This window comes from Nyctibius grandis, chromosome 5 (genome assembly GCF_013368605.1).
Source record: "Nyctibius grandis isolate bNycGra1 chromosome 5, bNycGra1.pri, whole genome shotgun sequence".
Taxonomy (NCBI): Eukaryota; Metazoa; Chordata; class Aves; order Nyctibiiformes; family Nyctibiidae; genus Nyctibius; species Nyctibius grandis.
In genome coordinates, this window is record NC_090662.1 from 47,817,784 (window position 1) to 47,841,136 (window position 23,353).

General features: G+C 41.3%; 1 protein-coding gene across 5 annotated transcripts in view; it reads left to right on the plus strand.

Annotated features, from left to right (window-relative positions):
* ACSS3 (acyl-CoA synthetase short chain family member 3) overlaps positions 1 to 23,353 on the plus strand; it is a 106,306-nt gene that overhangs the window by 37,267 nt on the left and 45,686 nt on the right. For all 5 annotated transcript variants that reach the window (XM_068400853.1, XM_068400856.1, XM_068400854.1 and 2 more), the window contains 2 exons: positions 6,052 to 6,203; positions 18,011 to 18,114. In XM_068400853.1, coding sequence (XP_068256954.1) covers positions 6,052 to 6,203; positions 18,011 to 18,114 — 256 coding nt within the window. The remainder of the gene's footprint in view (positions 1 to 6,051; positions 6,204 to 18,010; positions 18,115 to 23,353) is intronic.

Here is a 23,353-nt window from a genome sequence, read left to right on the forward strand (position 1 = left end):
ATGGTTATTGTTGGTATAAAGGTACCTCTGAATTTAAAATGTGTTGGTTGTGGAAAATAAAAAGGGTAAAAATCCTACTGCTTTAACAGTGAGTATTAAAGAAAAATCAGAGTTAATATCTGGTTGAACTACATGTCTGCTTCATGATTTTTGCTCTTGGTGAGAACATTATTAAACAGTAATAGTACATTTCCCATTTTCTGTCTCTGAGATGCCACCAATCAGGTCTTCAGACAGTGTTCATGACATCAGTATTGTCTTTTTGAGGATTAAAAATGGGAAGAAAAGGAAGGCTTCTGTACACACAGGGAGAAAAAAAATGTTTACAAAGAAGACTAGTGTATAAATTTTCCTCTGCTCAGAAGACTGTCTTAACAGTGAATATTCATAAATTTGTAGTCAAAGTTTTTCCTAAATGATTGCGTAATGATGGGTTTTGTGTTGGGGAGTATCAGTGTGCTGTTTAGGTATGGAGAAAGAACACCTTTTCCCCCTTTGTTTACTGACAACCACTATTGAATATAAACTGGGCTGACTTCATATCCTCACTTCTTAAAGTGGTTTGTTTATTTTTAAATTACTTAGTAGGTGACAACTTGCATTTTAACAATTGCTATGGAAACTACATGCTTTCAGTTTTTACTTGCTTTAACACCATTGTCAGGAATGTGAAAACAATAATGAATTCCTTTGAATACAGCAAGGTTTTTTGTTTTTTTTGTTTTTTTTTTTTTATAATCTGTCCTGGATTGTTTTTCTCCAAGGCATGACAAACTTCAGCTATAAATAAGCTACTTGAAGCCTCACAGCCCACTCTGGGTTGCTCTTGCTAATGGGATTGCAAGCAACAGAGCAGCATGAAGAGAAAGTCTGGTTACTGCGTGTGGTCTTGTGATGTCAGGAAAAAGTCAGCATAGTGGTTCCAGTGCTTGGGACTTTGAATTGGAGCTAGGGTAGGGAAGAGGATGCCCGCACTTGCCAAGGAGCCGTGCATGAAGGACTTCATTTAAGTGGTCTAGGACAGAGAAGGAGCTATTGTCCCACACAGGGCTGTAGCAAGACATTGCTGTGCAAGTGGAGCTTTCTTCACAACACTCAGTGGGGTCCTTCCAGTCCCTGCTGTTGCAACAGATCCACAGGGTACACAACAACAGCAACAGGTTTAAAATTACTCTAATTTGGCACAACTGTTAGCAACTTAGGGACATCCAGCCTCTCTACAGTTTCTGTAAGGCATTATCATCAGCTTACAAAGCAAGCACTGCCTCTGGAGTTTGCCAGTTTTGTGATCTTTCTGCCATCATCTATACTGACTGTATTTGTGGAGCGATTTCAGTAGGATGTATCATCTCGAGTCCTTAGTGGAGGTTTGGCAGCAGAAAGGCAAATGCCTCTATGAACATATTCTTTTGAATCCTGATGTGTCAGGATTTTGTGTGTGCTTTGGTGTCAGCAGGTTTTAGTGGCAATGAGTTCCATGTATAATATTGGCTATGCAGAGAGAATTTCCTCCTCATAATTTTGAATTTGTCTTTAATTGAAGAGCCCCTAGTTGTTAGGGGTCAGACAGAAAGGGAATTGCTGAGCTGTTACTGATGCGTTGTTGGTTATTTTATTATAGCTCCTCTTATATGTCTTTTTCCTCAAGTAATCCATCCCAGTGGCTTCTGATTTTCTCCATAGGAGAACTTTTCTACCCCCTTGATCATTCTTGCTCTCTGACTATGAGTCTTCTTTCATAATCATGTATTATCCATCAATTAGAGACATTAGACGTTCTGCCTGAGGATGTCTGCTCATCTGGTAGACATCTGATAAATTACATGCTAAATCTAGGTACTTCCAGAAAGATGTTCCTCTCTGTCTGTCTCAGAGTCTCGTGGTAGGTTATTAAAAGAAAGTCTTTTCTACTTGAATCCTCCTAGCTGGTACAAGAAGTGTCTGTTTCTACTTTTTTAAATAAGGTGAGGCAGATCACTCTTGACTGCTTTGGTCTTGTTCTTTAGCGGTTGGAGTTGATGATCTTAAAGGCCTTTTTCAATCAAAATGATTCTGTGATTGTTTACCATGCTCTCAGTTTCTGCCAACCACAGAAATTATTGCCAGTAACTTTTAAAATAATTTTTCATCTCCAATATTGATGCAAATATTGAATAGCAACAGGTCTTGAACTGATCCCTGCAGAAATTGAGTGGAAGCATCTAATTTGCTCATAGTCCCCAACTGACTCAGAAATCTGTCAGTGTATTCTGAATTCAATTACCTTGTGCTTTATTGCTTATATTGCTAACTTTTTAAAAACCAAAATTGCATGTGGTAATAAGCCTCTCATGGCATCTTGCAGTACTTCTTAAAATTTTTGTATAATAAATGAGAACTCTTTGTCGATTTTATTTGTAGTTTTTTGGGCTCTGAAATTAATTGGCACTGTCTCAGATTTGTTTTGCTTATGTCAGTTTTTGTTTGTGCATTTGCTGAACTGTGAACAGCTACCAAGGCACTGGGGAAGTTTTTCTGCAGAATCAGTAAGAATATTTTACAGCTGGGCCGGATTTTTTTTTTTTTTCCTAAATGAATATTTTAAGTGTCACCTTATTCTGTGGGTATTATTTCCTATTGACTGTCAGGGGAATTTTCTATTCCTTTTCCTTATGCTGTTTGTGTTGTTTTATTTGTTTTTCTCCTAGATCTGAGAATGGTGCTTCTCCAAGCCAAAGCTGTTCTAGCTTACCTGTGACATATAAATATCAGCCTGTCAGAGCCCTGTATGCCCACCCACACACTCTTGAAGGTTTAGCTGCTTGTGTTGAAGATGCACTCAGGCTCAAGATTGCTGGAGGTGTCAGGCACAGGCACGGCTGCGATGTAGCTTGGGCAGGGACCAAGGGTGAGGGCCTGAGCATAAATCGCCTCCCGAGCAAGGGGAGACTCCTTTCAGCTCTTCTCACAACCCTGCTGTTTTCCTAGCAGTCTGATCTAAGGTTACACAGCTGCACCATGGCAAACCTGGCCTTGAGCATCAGCAGCTGAGCCCCTGGGAGGGAATGGATGTGCTTGGGGCCAGACACAGCCCTTTTATAGGCTCTGGACATGCCCATTTCGTTAAAAAGAACAGTCTACGTTATTACTGGCAGGCTAATCAATTTCAGATTGCTCCACAGTTAGGTTTGTTGCTGTCCAAGATTATTACAAATGGTGGTAGTTCAGTTATGTAATTAATTAATGAGAAGTTTATGGAAATACAGACTTTTTCAGTCTGAGACCATTTGTTTAAGTGTTAGTGATGTGGACTTGAACTCCTAACCAGATGGTTGCAGATCTGCAGGTATAGTGAACATTATAGGGAGATGACATGAACTTGAACAAATAGGTTCATGAACAAATATTGATAAACACTTGGATGAATACATGAAAATTGCAATGAAGAAGTGTGCAAGGAGGATGCTTAAAGATAGTCTGGTGAAAGATTTTTCTTTGGGAACTGTGCATTGTATGACAGGAAAAAGGACATAACTCACTTTTTTGGCATGCAAATAGCATACTTTTGCATTTCTTCTTGGTAATTTAGGATAGGCTATTAGCGAAAAGAGAGGTTTTGGCATTGGTGATACTCCTCCCTGCTAGTTCGGCTGAGGACTGTTTCTTTTGTTTATTTTCTTTCCATTTGCCTCTCACCGCCTCTCCATCCTTTAAAAAAAATTGTCTTTTCAATTGTGCATTCTGTTTTGTCTTGGTGGTTTTTTCCTTTTACGGTGATCCTCTGCTGCAGCGCTCCTCTCACCAGCAGTATCTCACTGTAGGACTGCAAAGCCAATGGTACATATCTGACCTCAGGCGTCCTGCGTTCTTTAATTCTGCCAAATGGTCCATCAGTGCTCTTGCCAGTGTTCAGGCATAGCTGGAAGCAGAGCAAGTGTGGGGGAGGTTGCAGTGGGGAGGGCAGGGGCGAGAGAAGGAAAGGGGTGAACTCCTGTGAGCCTGCATCACAGCCAGTGTGCTGCTTTTTATGTTTGGGTGGGGCAACTAACTTGAGTAGTGTCTTTTTTCATAAAGACATTTACTGTGTTACTAGTGCCTCATTATCAGAATAAAAATAGTGGATTTAGTAAATTCTTCAAGGTATTCAAATACCTGTGTTCCTTTTGCATCTTGGTAGAAGGAAAAGTATTAATTAGAGTTTCGTATGCTGTTATTTTCCACTTGACCTATTAATCTATCTATTCAAAATATGCATTTACACAAAGGTGGTGAAGGTATGAATTTGTCTTGTGAATGGTGAGCTGCTGTAAAGATAGTCATGCTACAGGCTTGGGGAAGAGTGGCTGGAAAGCTGCCTGGCAGAAAAGGACCTGGGGGTGTTGATCGATAGCTGGCTGAAGATGAGCCAGCAGTGTGCCCAGGTGGCCAAGGAGGCCAAGAAGCATCTTGGCTTGTATCAGAAACAGTGTGGCCAGCAGGACTAGGGAAGTGATCGTCCCCCTGTACTCAGCACTGGTGAGGCTGCACCTCAAATACTGTGTTCAGTTTTGAGCCCCTCACTACAAGAAAGACATTGAGGTGCTGGAGAGAGTCCAAAGAAGGGCAACGAAGCTGATGAAGGGTCTAGAGCACAAGTCTTATGAGGAGCGGCTGAGGGAACTGGGATTGTTTAGCCTGGAGAAAAGGAGGCTCAGGGGAGACCTTATCACTCTACAACTACCTGAAAGGAGGTTGTAGCGAGGCGGGTGTCAGTCTCTTCTTCTAAGTAACAAGTGATAGGATGAGAGGAAACGGCCTCAAGTTGTACCAGGGGAGGTTTAGCTTGGGTAACAGGAAAAATTTCTTTACCAAAAGGGTTGTCAAGCAGTGGAACAGGCTGCCCAGGGAAGTGCTGAAGTCACCGTCCCTGGAGGTGTTTAAAGTACCTGTGGATGTGATGCTTAGGGTCATGGTTTAGTGGTGGACTTGGCTGTGCTAGGTTAATGATTGGACTTGATGATCTTAAAGGTCCTTTCCACCCTAAATGATTCTATGATTTCAGTAGTGAAACTTTCTCTGTGTTTGTGGCTTCTTGCATAAAGCATCAAGAAAGCTGTGTTTGCAGGATGAAGAGTGTATGTCTCTCCTAACTTGTGTGCTCTGTCAAAGTTCATCTTCCAAGTGTGGCCTTTCTAGTGAAAAGTTATGGCAATACCTGTAGAGCTAATGCTCATTCTACTTTAACATCATCTTTTCATGATTTCAGAATATGTGTGGTGCAGTTAATGCACTGTGGTAATTACATACAGTAAGATTGTGATTACATGATCCTGTGCTAATTGCTTTTCATATTTGCAGCACCACAGAAAAGTATTTTTGATTATTTTTTGTTATTATTACTTACCATTGGACAATTTGTCACATCTGATTACTTCTGTTTATAATTCTCCTGACTATGCTCCTTAGCTCAAGACAATGTTTAGTTTAAAAAAAACCCAACCACAAACCAGACCACAGTCTGGTAGCACAGTAAAACAGAAAAGGGGTCTTTGGCTTCTCTGCAGTCTTCATGTGGGGTAGCAGCACAAAGGTGCCAAGAAGCCAGCTGCAAGCAGCTAAGTGGGAATTTTTCCAGAATTGGGAGGAAATTTCTAGGCATTATGTCCTGTAGGCCTGTGCATGAGGATATAGCTGCAGTGCCGCTGTGTCCAGAGACTCCTAGTTCAGTGGGACACCAGGTGTTTTACAGGCTGCTTCACAGTAAGGGCAGATGTAGGTGTGACTACCTCTGCAGCCAGTGTAATAACAGCTCTTTGTGGCTAACTTTTCAGTCACATGTCCATTTGTTGTCTTTTTCTAAGTAACAGCTAGCATGTGCTGTGTTCTTTTGCGAGGCTGTGCCCAGAGCTTGTGAGTTCATTTCTACAAGTGAATACGCTTACAGTATTATTTTTAACAAAGCCTTCTTTAAAGTCTTACTTGAAATTACTTCTGTTACTGTGCTGCCACTACTGTTACGCGTTCAAGCCTTGAACTGTCAAGGAATTATGAAGTATTTTTATCCTGTGACATTTTAAATTATTCTCTCCATAGGGGAAGCCTGTGGGAACGCCAGATGCTGGTGCCTATTTCCGTGTGCTAGCAGAGCATGAAGTAGCTGCCTTCTTTACTTCACCAACTGCAATTAGAGCAATCCGTCAGCAGGACCCTGAGGCAGCCTTGGGAAAGCAGTACTCTCTGAAAAGGTGAACTAAGGATACACTGGAAGCAGTTTCTTACAGAAACGGGCTGAATGAACTAAGAATAGCAGTGTCTGGGGTTTTGCCCACCTCTGTGTAGCGGAGTTCAAATGTATTCTTGACGATTTAGGTGTACATGTATTTGCTTGTAAACTTATATTGATAGTTTGGAGGAGATGAAAGTTGTTAAAAAGGTTACGACTCTAAGGTTAAGAGCTCTTACTGAGTTAGGGTTACTTGCTCAACCTTCATTTTACTCCACTGTGCTTGTGTAGCCTGTATTACAGTCTTGGATTACATGATCCTGTACTGTTTTCCCACATGACTTCTCATTTCATTGAGTGCACAGGATTTTTAGTGTTCATTTAATCAGCAGCTAGTCAGTATTTTGTTTATCTTCCCTTAACTTAGTTACTGCTTACAGTTATGTGCTCCAAAGACTGAGCTGTTTGTTATCTCATACTGTTTTTAAGGCGTTTATGATTATACTAGCAGAATGCTTCAAAGTCATGACTGAGTTCATCCTCACAAATCCCCTCTGTATTTCTACAGACCAAGTTTCTGTATCCTATGGCAAACAGTCTAAAAATGAGAAATATGTGGGTTTGGACCACACTGAATCTTGAAGTTGAATAATTTGCTCAGTATCAAGGACTATGTCAGACTGTATGGGCAGTATTCAGTTGTAAGACATCTTTTGTCACACTTGTCCAAAGAGAAGGGGAAGATGCAAACCCATGTAGCTTCATTAGACCTCCACATTCTTAATTGCTCAGGAAAGTTTTATTTATTAGTAAGCTGGATTTATTCCTGAGGTACTCATTACAAGTTTGTCATTACTTTCCTCCATCTGTTTTGAGTGCTATCATCAGTCCTTACCCCTCCTTGAAATAGGAAACAAGCTCGTTTGAGACCGTAAAGCACTATGCTTCTGTGATGTTTATTAACAAGAAAGTGATTCATATGCTAGAAATTTAATTGCTGTTCCTCAGCATTTTTTAGGCAATGACTAAAATGACTTAGTCTGTCTTTAGAGTATTCATTTGATGGAAAATCTGCTAACCTGCTCTGTAAGTTGTCACATTTTCTGGCCAAATGAGAATTCCAGATAAGAGTCTCCTTGCTGATATCAGTTGCCTCAGATGTAAAGAGGTATTTCATCATTTGTATTCAGTGCATAGTTAATGAACTTCTCCATTCGTCTGCAGATTTAGTTGTCTCATAATTCAGTCGGCTTTGGGCTATGTCATTCCCTGGAATGTGACTTCTTTTTACTAAACCCTCTAGCGCAGCATTTAGTATCTAGTATTCTCTTGAGTTGTCTTAAGTCAGTACTATACAAAATACAAAGTCTTTTTTACCCACAGCTGAAAAAGACTTCGGATTTTGTATAGTACAGACCTAAGTCCAGTGACTATTCTCTAACCACCAGTATAGTGCAGTAACTTTGACAGTCTTCAGCATGCCTCTCTTTTCATGTTAGACTAGGGTTATCTTACTGTTAGGTCTAGTCATGACGCTCGTAACTACTTGGCTATGTGTGATACGGTTAGGAAAGCTAAAGCCCTGATAGAATTAAATCTAGGGGATTTCAAGGGCAACAAGAAAAGCTTCTATAGGTATGTCAGTGATAAAAGGAAGACTAGGGAAAATGTGGGCCCTGTCCAGAAGGAAACAGGAGACCTGGTTACCTGGCATATGGAGAAGGCTGATGCAAAATGACTTTTTTGCGTCAGTCTTCACTGGCAAGTGCTCTAGCCCCACGCTACCCAAGTTGCAGAAGGCAAAGGCAGGGACTGGGAGAATGAAGAACTGCCCACTGTAGGAGAAGATCAGAATTGAGGCCACCTAAGGAACCTGAAGGTGCACAAGTCCATGTGACCTGATGAGATGCATCCGCGGGACCTGGGGGAGCTGGCGGATGAAGTTGCTAAGCCACTATCCATCATTTTTGAGAAGTCATGGCAGTCTGGTAAAGTTTCCACTGACTGGAAAAGGGCAAATATAACCCCCATTTTTAAAAAGGGAAAAAAAGAAGACCCGGGAAGCTACAGGCCAGTCAATCTCACCTCTGTGCCCAACAAGATCGTGGAGCACATCCTCCTGGAAACTATGCTAAGGCACAAAGAAAATAAGGAGGTGGTTGGTGACAGCCAACATGGCTTCACTAAGGGCAAATAGTGCCTGACAAATTTGGTGGCCTTCTACGATGTTGCTGGATAAGGGAAGAGCGACTGATGTCATCTACCTGGACTTGTGCAAAGCGTTTGATACCGTCCCGCACCACATCCCTGTTTGTAAATTGGAGAGACATGAACTTGACAGATGGACCACTTGCTGGATAAGGAATTGGCTGGATGGTCGCACTCAAAGTGTTGTGGTCAACGGCTTGATGTCCAAGTGGAGACCAGTGATGAGTGGTGTTCCTCAGGGGTCGGTATTGGGACCAGCGCTGTTTAACATCTTTGTCGGCGACATGGACAGTGCGATTGAGTGCTCCCTCAGCAAGTTTGCCGACAACGCCAAGCTGTGTAGAGCGGTTAGCATGCTGGAGGGAAGGGATGCCATCCAGAGGGACCTTGACAGACTTGAGAAGTGGATCCGTGTGAACCGCATGAAGTTCAACAAGGCCAAGTGCAAGGTCCTGCACGTGGGTCGGGGCAATCCCAAGCACAAATACAGGCTGGGTGGAGAATGGATTGAGAGCAGCCGTGTGGAGAAGGACTTGGGGGTGATAGTTGATGAGAAGCTCAACATGAGCCAGCAATGTGAGCTTGCAGCCCAGAAAGCCAACTGTATTGTGCATCAAAAGCAGCGTGGCCAGCAGGTCGAGGGAGGTGATACTGCCCCCTACTCTGCTCTCATGAGACTCCACTTGGAGTACTGCGTTCAGTTCTGGGGTCCCCAACATAAGAAGGACGTGGAGGTGTTGGAGCGAGTCCAGAGGAGGGCCATGAAGATGATCAGAGGGCTGGAGCACCTCTTCCAAGAAGACAGGCTGAGAGAGTTGGTATTGTTCAGCCTGGAGAAGAGAAGGCTCCAGGGAGACCTCATAGCAGCCTTCCGGTACCTGAAGGGGGCCTACAGGAAAGCTGGAGAGGGGCTTTTTAGAAGGGCATGTAGTGATAGGATGAGGGGGGATGGTTTTAAACTGAAAGAGGGTAGATTTAGATTAGATATTAGAAAGAAATTCTTTACTGTGAGGGTAGTGAGACAGTGGAACAAGTTGCCCAGAGAAGTTGTGGATGCCCCCTTCCCAGAAGTGTTTAAGACCAGACTGGATGGCGCCTTGAGCAACCTGATCTAGTGGAAGGGTGTCCCTGCCCATGTCAGGGGGGTTGGAACTAGATGATCTTTAAGGTCCTTTCCAACCCAAACCATTCTATGATTCTGTGATACTGTGGTGTATATTACTGAATTTGGAGGGGTGCTTAAATTAGACTGTCTATCCTATGATGATTTCAATATTAACATCCATCTAGTTATAGTGTATATCTATTTTATGGGTTAAGGTGCAGTTGTTAAGAAATGGAGTCCAACAGGTGATTAAAATTTCCATTCTAGCAAAATCCTTGCTTTTGAGTGTTACTTGGATGGGCTTTTCTGTCCAAGGTCAAGTGAATTCTGTGTGTTTCAGTTTGAAATCAGTCTTACTTTTAGTTAATTTACTTGATCTATGTTACGTTCTTCTCTTGTTATATAGTGCAGAATCTTTCAAATGAGATGTCTTTCTGCTACCTGGGCTAATATGTATCCTTACTTACTCTAGAGACTCCAAAACACATGTTCAGGAATGCAGTCCTGAAAGAGGTTTCCATCATGGTACATTTCATCCCTGAAAACTTCTTTTAAAAAACTCATAAAGGTCAATGTCACTTTTAAAAATTCCTGTTAAAAAAGGCAGTTATTGATTAGGTACAGAGTTGGTAGGCAATGCCAGCTTCCAGTGTAGAAGGGAGTACTTGATTCTCAGGAGTAAATTGAGTTACAAGCAGACTTGTGCTCTTTTGAAATTACATAAATTAATTTCCATTAAGAACTGATGTTGGTGGCATCACTAGCCTTTGCGCAAAATTATATGTGAGGTTTCCAGAGGTTCTAGTGTGCATGCCTCAAATTCCTTGTTGGCTTTTGGAGTCAAATCTTGAAATTTATTTGTCTTTGACACAAAACATCACCTATGTCTTAGACACGGCTCAAGCTTAACAGTAAAAGAGATGTTAAATTTTTCATACTGTAGGATAAAAGCCCTGTTCAACCACATATTCTTAGAGGATCTAAAGACCCAGCTTTGGATAACACACAGTGCTGCTAAGCAGGCTGTCTGATCATATTGCTGCCTGTTTTGTTTGAAAAGCAGGTAACATCCAAATTCTACGACCCTCATGTACCTGAGTACATTCTGTTCAGCTTTTGGAATCTGTTCTTGTCTTCACGAGGTAACTCCATAACACTGAGCCATTAACTCTTCCCGTATTTGGAATCACACTTCATCCTTTAATTGACTTAATTGTTGACTGCTTGGCTTTCTTGACTTTAGGTCAGTTGCAAATGTTCTGTCATTTTATATCCAGAGAATCTAGAGATTCTTGCTTATTCATCTGATACCAGATATTAATGCACTTGCTTTAGAAAGAAATATGAGACTGCATAAAAACTGTGCAGAAATAATGAATATAAAGTAGATTAGGAACTCCTATTTTCTGTCTCGTAACACAGGGACAAGAGGATCTAGCAACTAGCTATAGGATAAGAGGACATAGCCTCAAGCTTCGCCAGGGGAGGTTCAGGTTGGACATTAGGAAGAATTTCTTTTCGGAAAGGGTTATTGGACATTGGAACAGGCTACCCAGGGAGGTGGTGGAGTCACCATCCCTGGATGTGTTTAAGAAAAGACTGGACATGGCACTTAGTGCCATGGTCTAGTTGACATGGTGGTGTCAGGGCAATGGTTGGACTCGATGATCCCAGAGGTCTCTTCCAGCCTGGTTGATTCTGTAATTCTGTGATTCTGTGAAATTAAAGTAGCGAACTTAAAACTGTTAGAACACAATACTTTCTCATGTAATTGATCTCACACATGCTGCTAGAGGATATGTGATTAAGACCCAGAATTTAGGACATTGAAGTACATTATGCAGTTCTGTCTGCCACCCCCTACTCTGTGCTGCTGTAGATCATGTATGGCCTTTCGTGTTAGAGTCCTGAGCTGTGTTCGTGAAGAGCCTTTGTGGAGCTCCCTTTCACCCACACTGTGAGAAGGAGCTGAGCTGCAGTTGTGTTCTGTGTCTCTCTGACTCTGTCACCCAAACTTGCAGTGCTTGGATTCTCATGACAAAGGTAAAATCTATTCAGGGAGGAAAACAAGCAAACACATCGATGGAGAAAAATCAGAAGACCTGAAAATATTATTTATTTATTTTATGTGTTTAGGTGTCTGCAGTCTCCGGGTGCATTAAGAATTAGTAAGAGTTCTTTATTTCCAGTTTATGTTAAGAAATACAAATGAACCTTCCTCGCCGTCTTTTCAGGAGAAAAAAGCTTATTTAACATGATGCAGATAGAGTTTTTCTTTGCCAGAAAAAAACTGGTGTATGTATTCCAGAATTAAAACCACTTCCGAGATCTTTTAATCTGGAAAAGTGCAGCTCAGATTATTACCCATGTGAACACTCCTGCTTTTGGGAAATGGTCGGAGATGTGGTTTCTTTTGTGCTTGGAGTGACACCAAAATGTACATGCTATATTGAACAGTTTAGATTGTGTCAGGGTCATTGGGGACCTTGATTTGTCCCCTGTATCAGGTGATACTTCAAGTCCGCTCTGCTGGACTCTTGAATAGGTCCTAAAAGCTTGATTGCACTGAATTTTATGTTAGGAATTTAGATTTTTCAGAGCAACAGCTTAGGACATATTTATTTAACAGAGAAGTTCTAAGATCTTTCTTCCCTATTAACTGCATTGCAGTGATAGATGATTGCAATAACAGGTTCATTGACATGCTTTGAAGTGTTGACCGTTAAAAACTTGTTCAGCGGGACATTTTATAACCATTGCCATCTCTCTCTTGCTGTACTGTTTGATAGGAGAAAATAATTCCATAGTTCTTGTGCTTTGTTAGGCTTATGGCACTTTGCTCTGGTATTCTTTTTGATGGTTTTGTGCTGTACATTTGCCAAAGAGCTAATCCGTTTTCTTTCTTGCAACATAAGATTACTCTTGAGCCTGTAGATTACTAAATCTGATTATTAAAGCTGGCAATTCAGAAGGGAGGAATTTTGCTTTTGGGTCAAGGGATAACATGATGTCATAACTTTTTCATCAAGTCTTTTAAGTCCTTGGTGTTTTAATAGTCCTATTTTTAAAACAAGGACAATTAACCAAATTTTTCAGCAGTTTATAAAGTTAATGAATTCATAAATTGATTTTTTACATCATAGCTGAAATGTTGTGTTTAACATGCCTAGTTGCAGAACATTCCATATAATGTAAATTCAGCAATGCTTAACAGGAATGTCCCGCATGTAAACGTGAGTCTTAAAAAACTTTTCACAAAATACATATTTGTGGTTTTTACTTACACAATATTTTGTTCTCTTCTATCATAAACTTTTATCTGTGTTATAACTTCCAGTTAGCTATTAACTGTAATTATCAGCAATGGCTTGTGCTTTACAATAGAAAGCATTCAGGTGTAAGATATTGATTGGGGTCACACTCATTATAATCATTATCTTCTAATGTGGGAGTTGTGCTCAGAAAGCAGTTTACCAAAATGATGTTGTATATTTATGAGTACAGAAAACTATGCTTATTTGATGTGAAAGCTACTTATGCATTTGACCCCCTGCCTTCTATTCCAAGAAAGAAGCCACTCCAAGCCATCTTGGGGTGTCAGAAAGGAAGGCTGGCTGAAACATTGTTCTAAAATTAAGGAAGTTGAATTCTTTCATTGCATGTTTAAGTTCAACGTGGTAAAATTTTTCAAGATCTTCTGACTTTCATAAATTTGTAACTAGATGTGCAGTAAGTTGGTTTTCATTTATCAAAGTTATTATTATGGCTACGTCTATGATTACTACTTCTACTTTGTTCAAAGATAAGACCATTCTCAGGTTGTTATATTTAGCTGGTGCAGGGGTCACTACCTTGGTGACAGGAGTTCCCAATATCTTTTGCTTGTGGAAATTTCTTTTCCTGTATTCTAGCTATGGATCTGTAAATGGATCTAAAAGAAAATAAACTCATCAATTTTTTTATGTCTAGGCCAAGCGTCATTGTGAAAAAAACTCTGTTCAATTTTAGGGCGCATGGCTTATTGCACTTCCTGATGGTTCATCCCATGTTTTACTTAACGTTGTCTCCAGATGTAGCTTTACTCTGCACATTCTGCTGCCTTGCATCTACACAGCAAGTAGGTCACTAGTCCTTACACTGTGAGAGGCTGCCTTTTTTGCTAACGGGATCTGCCTGTCCTCTGGAGAGGAATGGAGTGTCAATATTCAAAGTATGCTTTTTGGTTTGGGCAGCCTGATTATGGGGTGTCTGTGGTCTCTAGATGAGAGGTCAATCTCTAGGTTCCCGCTTAGAGGTATTCCCAGACAGGCTGATCTGTATATTTGTCTCTCTCATTTCTGACACCCTTGTGTTACTTGCTCTGATTTTTCTCATAATTTCCTAAATTGCTTTCCGGATTTCATCTACATGGAAAGATGAATTTTGTAGTTTTTCTTTCTAATTTACATGCCTCTGAAGTGAAATTTGTTTCATGCCCCCCATCTCTTAATAATTCTCTCTTCTTGTGGCCACAAATCTACAGGTTTTACAAAATCAATGCAATTTGTGTCCATTGCTGAAGGACAAGAGTCAAGTCCTTTGTTCAGCAGTTGTCTTCATACATAATGGACTGTGTGAAGACTTGAAGTGAAACAAAATGTCACTGACATTGATCTGTCTGGGGTAGAGTGTGCTGCAGTCCTAACAAAGGGACATTTTGGAGAAGTATTTTTAATCCCAGGGACTGATATTGGGCCATATGAAGCTCTGTTCATATCTTAATTAGGCATTCTGTCATTTCAGAAGCCTTGAGGATTGATGCAGTACTTGGTAGAGTGGCTCTGCAGTTTCTCTTGGCATGACAGGCTGTTCATGAAGTGTTTAGTCACCTGTAGTGTGAGCACACCTGTACACTTTCACTTGAAGAAGGAAAGAGGTTATTTGCTAGTAAACAGAGTTCTTCTGATGTGGAGTCTGAAAATGTGTTTGCCTCATATCTTTCCTCTCTTCCCTCAACTATTTGAGGTTTTAGATTGCACCTCTGGATAAACTGAAAGTGTTGTCTTTGTTGGTCGTATGCAAGTAGAGAGGATTAGGGAGAAGGAAGTCGTGAGCCCACCCTGTGCAGATACTACAGAAGGTAAGCAAGTTCTTTGGTCTGTAGCGACAGGGTATGTGTGTGGCAGCTCTGCATTTAGAATTCACATTATTCCTTGTGGCAGGATTGTGCCTGGTGCTTACAAACAGGCACTGACATGGCTGAAGTGTTTCAGATTGCCACATCAGCCTTCTGGGGAAGGGCGTGCAGTTTTCCATTGTGATTTATCTGTAAAACAAAACCAGAAATGTTATGTCTTAAAATTTCCCTCTGGTTTGGATTTTATTTCCCAAATAGATGATTTCTGTTTCAAAATCTTGCTTAAATAGGAACATGTTCAAGTGTGCAACAAAATAAAAATGTCCAAAACTTTAAGACGGTCCTGATTTTCTTTTTCTGAGATGCAGGAACATCCGTCCAAGTTATAATGCAGTAACTTAATACCTGTGTCTATTGCTATTTATTTAAACGGTAACTTAACAAAGTCTCTATACTGTAGCTTAGTCGTGTGTGTTACTGTTGCTCTAGGGCCTTGGATTTTGTTTCATTTTGGTTTTCATTTTGTTTTTGTTATGTAAAAAATAAACCTTACCCTTTTGAGTTTCTTAAAGTACTCTCTAAAGTTGCCTATTGTTCTTTGTGAACTATAGAGGAAGCCTAGAGAACTAGTTGAGCATAGACATATTTTTTGGATAGTAAGAGCCAAGTAAGATAAATACTATGCATTGCTATCAATAGAAGCTATGCTGTCACAACACGGACTGGAAAACTAGGCATGTACTGATGACAAAGTATTGAATATGAATCAGCAGTTCATCTTAGTATAGTTGGCCATTCATTTTCATCTGTACATCATGAACCTGAATTAAAAGGTCTGTGTTTCTGTCTGAAGAGGATTGCTTATTTCTTTGTTGGAGGTGTGGAGGTGAGATCATAAATGATTCTTCTCTTTAATATCTTGTTAGGTGACTGTGTCTGGCCAGTGTCATGAGTATCCATGACTGTAGAATAGAATAGAATAGACTATTTCAGTTGGAAAGTGTCACGGTTTAAAGCTGGGCTGGTGATTAAACCTGCAGCAGACGCTCTCTGTTAACCCTCCCCCCCCAACCCGAAGGGAAAGGGAAAGGGAAAAGGGAGAGAGACTTACGGGTTGGAAAGTTAAAACAGTTTTAATAAACCTATAATAATGAAAAAGAGTATAATAATAATATTGGAATAATCAAATATATACAAATATATATACAAAACCAAGATCGAGCTCCCCCGATGTCGGCAACGTCACCACAGGCACTGCAGGGCAGGCTCCGGGAAGGCCCAGGCTGGGCCTAGCGACGGTCGAGAGCTGGATTCAGGGATGCACAGATCGGGATCGGGGGCAGCAGGAAAACAATCGGAGTCCTCCTTGGACACCGGCCATAGCAGAAAGGAGCAAGAGGCGAGCAAGAGGAGCAAGAGCGAGACCCTCGTGATCCCCCCGCTTTATACCGAGAATGACGTGTATGGGATGGAATACCCTCGTTGGTCAATTTTGGGTCACCTGCCCTGTCTGCTCCCCCCTGCAGCTGCGACCCCCCTTCGGCTTTTCACTCGTAAGCAGTGAGGAATTCAGCAGTGACCTTGGTTTCTCTAAGAAAAAGTACAGCAAGAGCCTTACTGCACAACATCCCTACCGGTGCCTCAGTGATAACTACAAACTTTGAGCGTTATCAGTCCTGGAAGCAGACACTGTCTGCAAAACATGTAGTTAGTTTCAGAAAGTGCAGTTATTTAGAGGAGACTTAGCTGAAAGTAAAAATCACTGAAAGGAAAATCGGCCTGGTTTAGGCCAAACCAGGACAGAAGGGACCTGCAACAATCATCTAGTCCAACTGTCAGACCAATTCAGGGCTGACCAACAGTTAAAGCATGTTATTAAGGGCATTGTCCAAATGCCTCTTAAACACTGACAGGCTTGGGGCATCAACCACCTCTTTAGTAAGCCTGTTCCAGTGTTTGACCACCCTCTTGGTAAAGAAATGTTTCCTAATGTCCAGTCTAAACCTCTCCTGGTGCAGCTTTGAACCATTCCCACGTGTCCTATCACTGGATACCAGGGAGAAGAGATCAGCACCTCCCTCTCCACTTCCCCTCCTCAGGAAACTGTAGAGAGCCATGAGGTTGCCCCTCAATCTCCTTTTCTCCAAACTAGGCAAACCCAGGGTCCTTAGCCACTCCTCAGAGGACATGCCTTCCAGCCCTTTCACCGGATTTGTTGCCCTCCTCTGGATGCATTTGAGTACCTGAACATCCTTCTTAAATTGTGGGGCCCAGAACTGCACACAGTACTCAAGGTGAGGCCGCACCATATGCAATTTAATGGGGCTTTAAATTACTCATTAGGAAATAAGTGCAAAGAATCTACTATGACGTGATCAAAGTTATGGTGCAAGTGTTAGAAAGATCAAAACCTTAGCAGCATGCAGTAATGTACGGTAATGTCTAGCTTCTGGGTACTGATAGTCATATTTAAGAAAGCTACCACTGACATAGAGGACCTTATCATTCTAAACAGGGTGCGAAGTGAATTTGTAGTGCTCAATGAAGGATGATAAAGTGTGACTAAACATCTGGTAAAAGATTCTGAAGTTAAAGACTGTGTGTGGGTTTAATACCCAGTTATATAGCATTACCTTATTTAATGGTACAAACAAGCAGATCATGTCTGTCAGGACTGCCAGGTGTTGCATCTCTTCTCTGCCGAAGTTGGTTCCAAAACATCCAGCCAAATGAGCTGAAGTCTAGTACTATGATCAGGGACCCAAGGCTGCTGAATGTTGTTCTGATGGGCATTATCTAGTAGGATTACTTTTTTTTTTTAATTTATGCATATATAGCCTGCCTCTCCACAGGAAAATGGCTTTATGTCCCATTGTTTCCCCCAAAACTCATTTCCAAAGGCCTATAAAAAGATGACTCAACAGTTCTAAAACTGCTAAAATCTGTTTAAATGGAATATTATTAAGAACTTAAAACGAAGAGTCATGCTACAGACATTTCCTTGTAGTTCTGTTTATTTCTTCATTAATTTTTGATATCTGTTTCTGACCCTGTCTTAGTATTTCATTCTTATGTTTTGCCTAATGGATATCTACCTTGTTCCTGTGTATAGAGCATTTAATTATTTTTTACTTCCACTGACAGTTGTTTGCCTCTGGTCTCCCAAGGTCTTTGCATTCAGAAAATAGAGATTATTTTACATGATGTATTAAGTAGCATAAATTAATATTGCTAAGATTCTAATTGTGACTTAGTAGGAAGGAGCATACAAATTGTAAGAGTTCTCCCTCCCCTTTTCTCTTTATCTGGGACACTGACCAGAGATATTTATTGAATTTTTTCTCTTGTTTTCCTTTCTTCATCCAGATCAAGATATGTACTTCTGTATTTTTATTTAAAGGTTCAGAACGTTATTTGTAGCTGGTGAGCGCTGTGATGTGGACACACTAGAATGGTCAAAAAAGGTCTTCAAGGTACCTGTCTTGGACCACTGGTGGCAAACTGGTGAGTATTTTAAAATACCGTTTGTAAAATACGTTGAGGAGATGTTTTCAGACTTGTTTCCTGAGTCTGCAAGTAGAACTGGTTTCTCTTCCCATGAACATTTAAGTAGGTAGGACCAAGTGTGAAAATAAAAATTCAAGCAGGAAAAATGTTTTTTGGAAGTGGTCTGAAAAGTGACTTCAGGATATATTTAAACCACAGCATTTTTAAAAGCTATATAGAAAAAAAAAGGTATTTTCTGATACCTGTGTTTAAAAAAAAAAAAGAAAAAAATGTTTGCGTCAGTATTTTTTCCAGGTGTATTTTTATATTGTTTGCATGTGTGACTATTTTGTGACAGAAAATTTGGTATTTAGGGAGGCTTTCAGGTTTAAGTTAAGTTTTTTGCACATCTTTTTTATGTATTTAAAAACAAATAAGCTGCAGCACAGAGTAGACTCCTTGGTCTTTGATATTGTTCTGTATGGATCTCATCCAACTTCTATTGATTATTTTGGAGTGTCTCCCTATTCTTTGGAATACAATAGAATATTTTCAGTTGGAAGGGACCTACAGTGATCATCTAGTTCAACTGCCTGACCACTTCAGGACTGACCAAGTTAAAGCATGTTATTAAGGGCATTGTCCAAATGCCTTTTAAACACTGACAGGCTTGTTGCATCGACCACCTCTCTAGGAAGCCTGTTCCAGTGTTTGACCAGCCTATCAGTAAAGAAATGCTTCCTAATGTCCAGTCTGAACCTCCCCTGGCGCAGGTTTGGACCTTTCCCATTCATCCTGTCTGGAGGAGGATTAGATTCTTAGACTGTAATGGAGGAATCGGCGTACCAATCTATGTGTAACTCTGTCAAAAATCCCAGCTGAATTCTGGATTAAGGCTTGATCAAGTGTATCTCCTTATAACTATGGGTTAATATATTTTTAAATTTCACTATTACAAGATCAGATTCGGATTTTGCATCTTACACACATTATTGCTATTTAAGCTAAGGAAGTGTATTACAAAAGTTCCCTCTTTCCCTCCCTCCCTTACTCCCTTCCAAGAATACCTCTTCTATTTTCTGTGCATCATTGTTCTGAGATGCAAATTTTCTCTGGTCTCTCTCTACATGGAGAAAACTGTTTTGATTTCCCCTGATGGGTCAGATAGCAGAATAAAAAGTGGAAAACTCTTTAGTTCATCTATAGTATATGTTATGTAATGAAATCAGTTGAGGAGGTTTAAAATGCATCATTTTTATTAAAAACCCCCACAATCCTAGATAAATACTGAGGAAGTATTGGAAGATAGTAGTGTCATTTTTGTTTAATCTAGATTTAATCTGCTAATTAATTGGTAAATACGAGGGACAAGACCTATATTTTGCTCACTTCTCTATGATCCTAATGTCTGTAGGCAAGAACAGGCCTCAGTGATGCAGAATGAGCAATTAACTGAAAAAGATCAAAAGATTAAATAATGTCTTTGACTACGCACTGAACTGACATTAATCAGTATTACTGCATGTAATTTTGCGTGTGTTTTTGTCTGTCTATGTGCACATATATATATAATTGCCTATAGCTTTGACATATATTTAGCGCAAAGGTTTAATGTTACTGTGTTCATTCAGATGTATCTCAGGTATCAATAAGAGATCTTAAGTGTGTGGACATAATTGTACTCATATGTGTTGTGTTTGAGAGACTTTTCAAAGAAGACCACAAGCCCAGCTCAGAGTACAGTATGTTTCTTGATTTTTATATTCACAGCATGCTCCTAAATTAAATTGTAGCAGGACTTAATGAGCTAAGGCCATTAAAAATACAATGTTTGAGAGAGTTTAATAATTTGATAAGAATGAAGACCCATTTTTATTTCCATGTGATTTCTGTAGAGAGGTGTGCTGTTGAATGTAAGCAAGGCATTCAGTCTGAAGGAAAAAAATTACTAAGTCAGAGTTCCTATCAGAGAACTGAATTTCAAGGGATAAGGAGAAAGAAGGAAGGAAGAATCACAGAATCGACTGGGTTGATGAGGACCTCTTAAGGTCATCTAGTTCAACCCCCCTGCTCTAGCAGGGTCACCTAGAGAGAGTTGCCCAGGATCCTGTCCAGTTTTGAGTATCTCTATAGATGGGGATTCCACAACCTCTCTGGGCAGCCAGTGCCAGTGTTTGACCATCCTCACAGTAAAAATGTTTTTTCTTGTGCTTAGCTGGAATTTCCCGTGTTTTAGTTTGTGCCTATTGCCTCTTGTCCTGTCAGTGGGCAGCACTGAGAAGTCTGGCTGCCTTTTCATACCCTCCCATCCAGGATTTATAAACATTGATAACATCTCCCCTGAGCCTTCTCCAGACGGAACAGTCCTAGCTCTCTCAGCCTCTCCCCGTACAAAAGATGTCCCTTTTCTTGTCTGCTCACTGGATTCTCTCCAGTAGCTCCATCTCTTGTGCTGGGGAGCCCAGAACTGTCCCCTCCAGATGTGGCCCCACCACTGCTGAGTACAGAGGAAGGATCATCTCCCTCAACCTGCTGACAACATTCTTCCTTTTGTAGCCCAGAATGCTGTTCACCTTCTTTGCTGCGAGGATGCATTGCTACCTCATGATCATCTTGCTGTCCACCAGGATCCTAAGGTCGTTCTCTGCAGATCCTTCTCTTTCCAGCTGGCTGGTCCCCAGTGTGCAGTGGTGCCTGGGGTTACTCCTTCCCAGATGCTGGACTTTGCGCTTCCCTTTGTTGAACTTCATGAGGTTCCTGTTGACCTATTTCTCCAGCCTGTCGAGATGCCTTTGAATGGCAGCACACCCATCTGATGCATCAGCCACTCGTTCTAGTTTTATATCATCTGCAAACTTGCTGAGGGCACACTGTTTCCCATTGTCCAGCTAATTAATGAAGAAATTGAGTAGTATTGGCCTCAGTATCAACCCCTGGGGTATACCACTAGTGATTTGCCTTCAATTCAACTTTGTGCCACTGGTCACAACCCTCAGGGCCTGGCTGTTCAGCCAGTTCTCAGTCTACCTCGCTGTCAATTTATCTAACCCATACTTTGTCAGCTTATCTATGAGAATGTTATAGGAGCCAGTGTCAAAAGCCTTACTAAGATAGAGGTAAACAACATCCACTGCTTTCCCCTCATCTGCAAAGCTAATCACCTCATTGTAGAAGGCACTCAGGTTGATTAAGCATGATTTCCCCTTCATAAATCCATGCTGGCTACTCCTGATCACCTTCTTGTCCTTTCTGTGTGTGGAAATGCTTTCCAGCATTAGTTGCTTCATCAGTTTCTCAGGGACTGAGGTGAGGCTGTCCAGCCTGTAGTTCGTAGATCTTCCTTCTTGCCTTTCTTGAAGAGAGGGCTGACATTTGCTCTCTTCCAGTCTTCAAGAACCTCTCCCAGTTGCCATGACCCTTGTAAGGTAATTGAGAGTGGCATTGCAATGACATCAGCCAGCTCCCTCAGCACTCATGAGTGCAACTGTGATTCTGTAACTCATGAGGCCCCATGGACTATGAACATCCAGTTTGTTTAAGTGCTCCCTAACCTGGTCCTCTTCCACCAAGGGTAAGTCTTCCTTATTCCAGACTCCCTCTGGTCTCAGGGGTGTGGGAATCCTGAAAGTCAGTCTTACCAGTAAACACTGAGGTGAAGAAGGCATTCAGTAGCTCAGCCTTTTCTGTGACCTTTGCCACCACATCCCCCGTCCTGGTCAGCAGCAGGCTTATGTTTTCCCTACTCTTTCTTTTGCTGTTTATGTACTTGTAGAATTCTTTCTTGTTGCCCTTCATGTTCTTTGCCAGATTCCACTTCAGGTGAGCTTTGGCTTTCCTAACCCCATCCCTGCACAATTGGATGGCACCTTTATACTCCTTCTGGGTCATCCACCCCTACTTCCACTTCTTGTACACTTCCTTTCTGTGTCTTGATTTCAGTTAGGAGCTCCTTGCTCATCCATTCAGACCTCCTGCCTTTGATTTCCTGTTTGTCAGGACGGACTTCTCTTGAGCTTGGAGGAAGTGATCCTTGAATATCAGCCAGCTCTCCTGGAACCCTCTTCTCTCTCTATCCCATGGGATTCTTCTAAGCAGATCTCTGCAGAGAATAGTGTCTGCTGTTCTGAAATCTGGGGCAGTGGTCTTGTTTTTGCCTTGCTTCCTCTTTTCAGAATCCTTAACTCCACTGTCTCATGGTCACTGCAGCCAAGGCTGCTCCTGACCATTTCTTCCTTGTTTGAAAGTATGAGGTCCAGCAGAGCACCTTTCCTTATTGGCTCCATGATCACCTTTGTCAGGAAGTTGTCGTCAATGCACTGCGTAAGCCTTGATTGCTTATGCCCTGCTGTGTTGTCCTTCCAGAAGATATCAGAGTGGTTACAGTCCCCCATCAGGATGAGGGCCTGTGAATGCGAGACTTCTTCCGTTTGTTTGAAGAAAGCCTTGTCTACAGGCCTCATCCTGATCAGGAGGTCTCCAGCGGATACAACAGCATGTGTGTTGGTCTGCCTGCTGGTCTTCACTCATAAATTCTTGCTGGCTCCTGACCTGATCTCTGACAAGGCAGAGTCCCTCTCACATAAAGTGCAACACCACCTCCTTGCCTCCCCGGCATAGGGAAAAATGCTTAATAGAATACAGGCTAATAAACTAGATTTGTGTAACTTTTAGAATAAAGAATGGTCAGGTCTGGTAAGTGAGATGAAATAGAAATGTTTCTCCTCGCACTGTCCTGTGTTCCTGAACTTCCCTTGAGATTAACATGCTCAAATGCTCTGGGGAAAGAAGTGGATCCTCTTCCCTCTGACAGGCTCTGCGTGTCCCAGAGCACAGCAGCCAGGGCAGCAGACAAAATCAGCCTTCCCTTCTGCCGTTCAGTCACCTCTTTTTTAGCAGAATACAAAACGTATCCCGTTAACTGTGAAAAACCAAGCAGTTATGTCACATTCAACTGTGTCTGTCACTTGGTAAAATATTGTTGAAAGTGGATTTCCGTGCTGGAACAGCCTTTTCAATCCAGTAGTACTGGATTTTGGTACACTAGGTTAAAGCTGTAAGGTGCTGAATGTGAAATATTTTACGGAGTAGATAACTGGCTGTTTCACTTCATATTAAAAATATTCAAGGTTAGTGACTGATGACAGAATAGAGGATTCAAAAATTCAGACATAAAAATTTTCCGAACTATCTCAAAAAATCACAACTAAAAGCACAAAATAAAAAACCCTAATCACTTCTAGCAGGAAGAGGTTGAGAC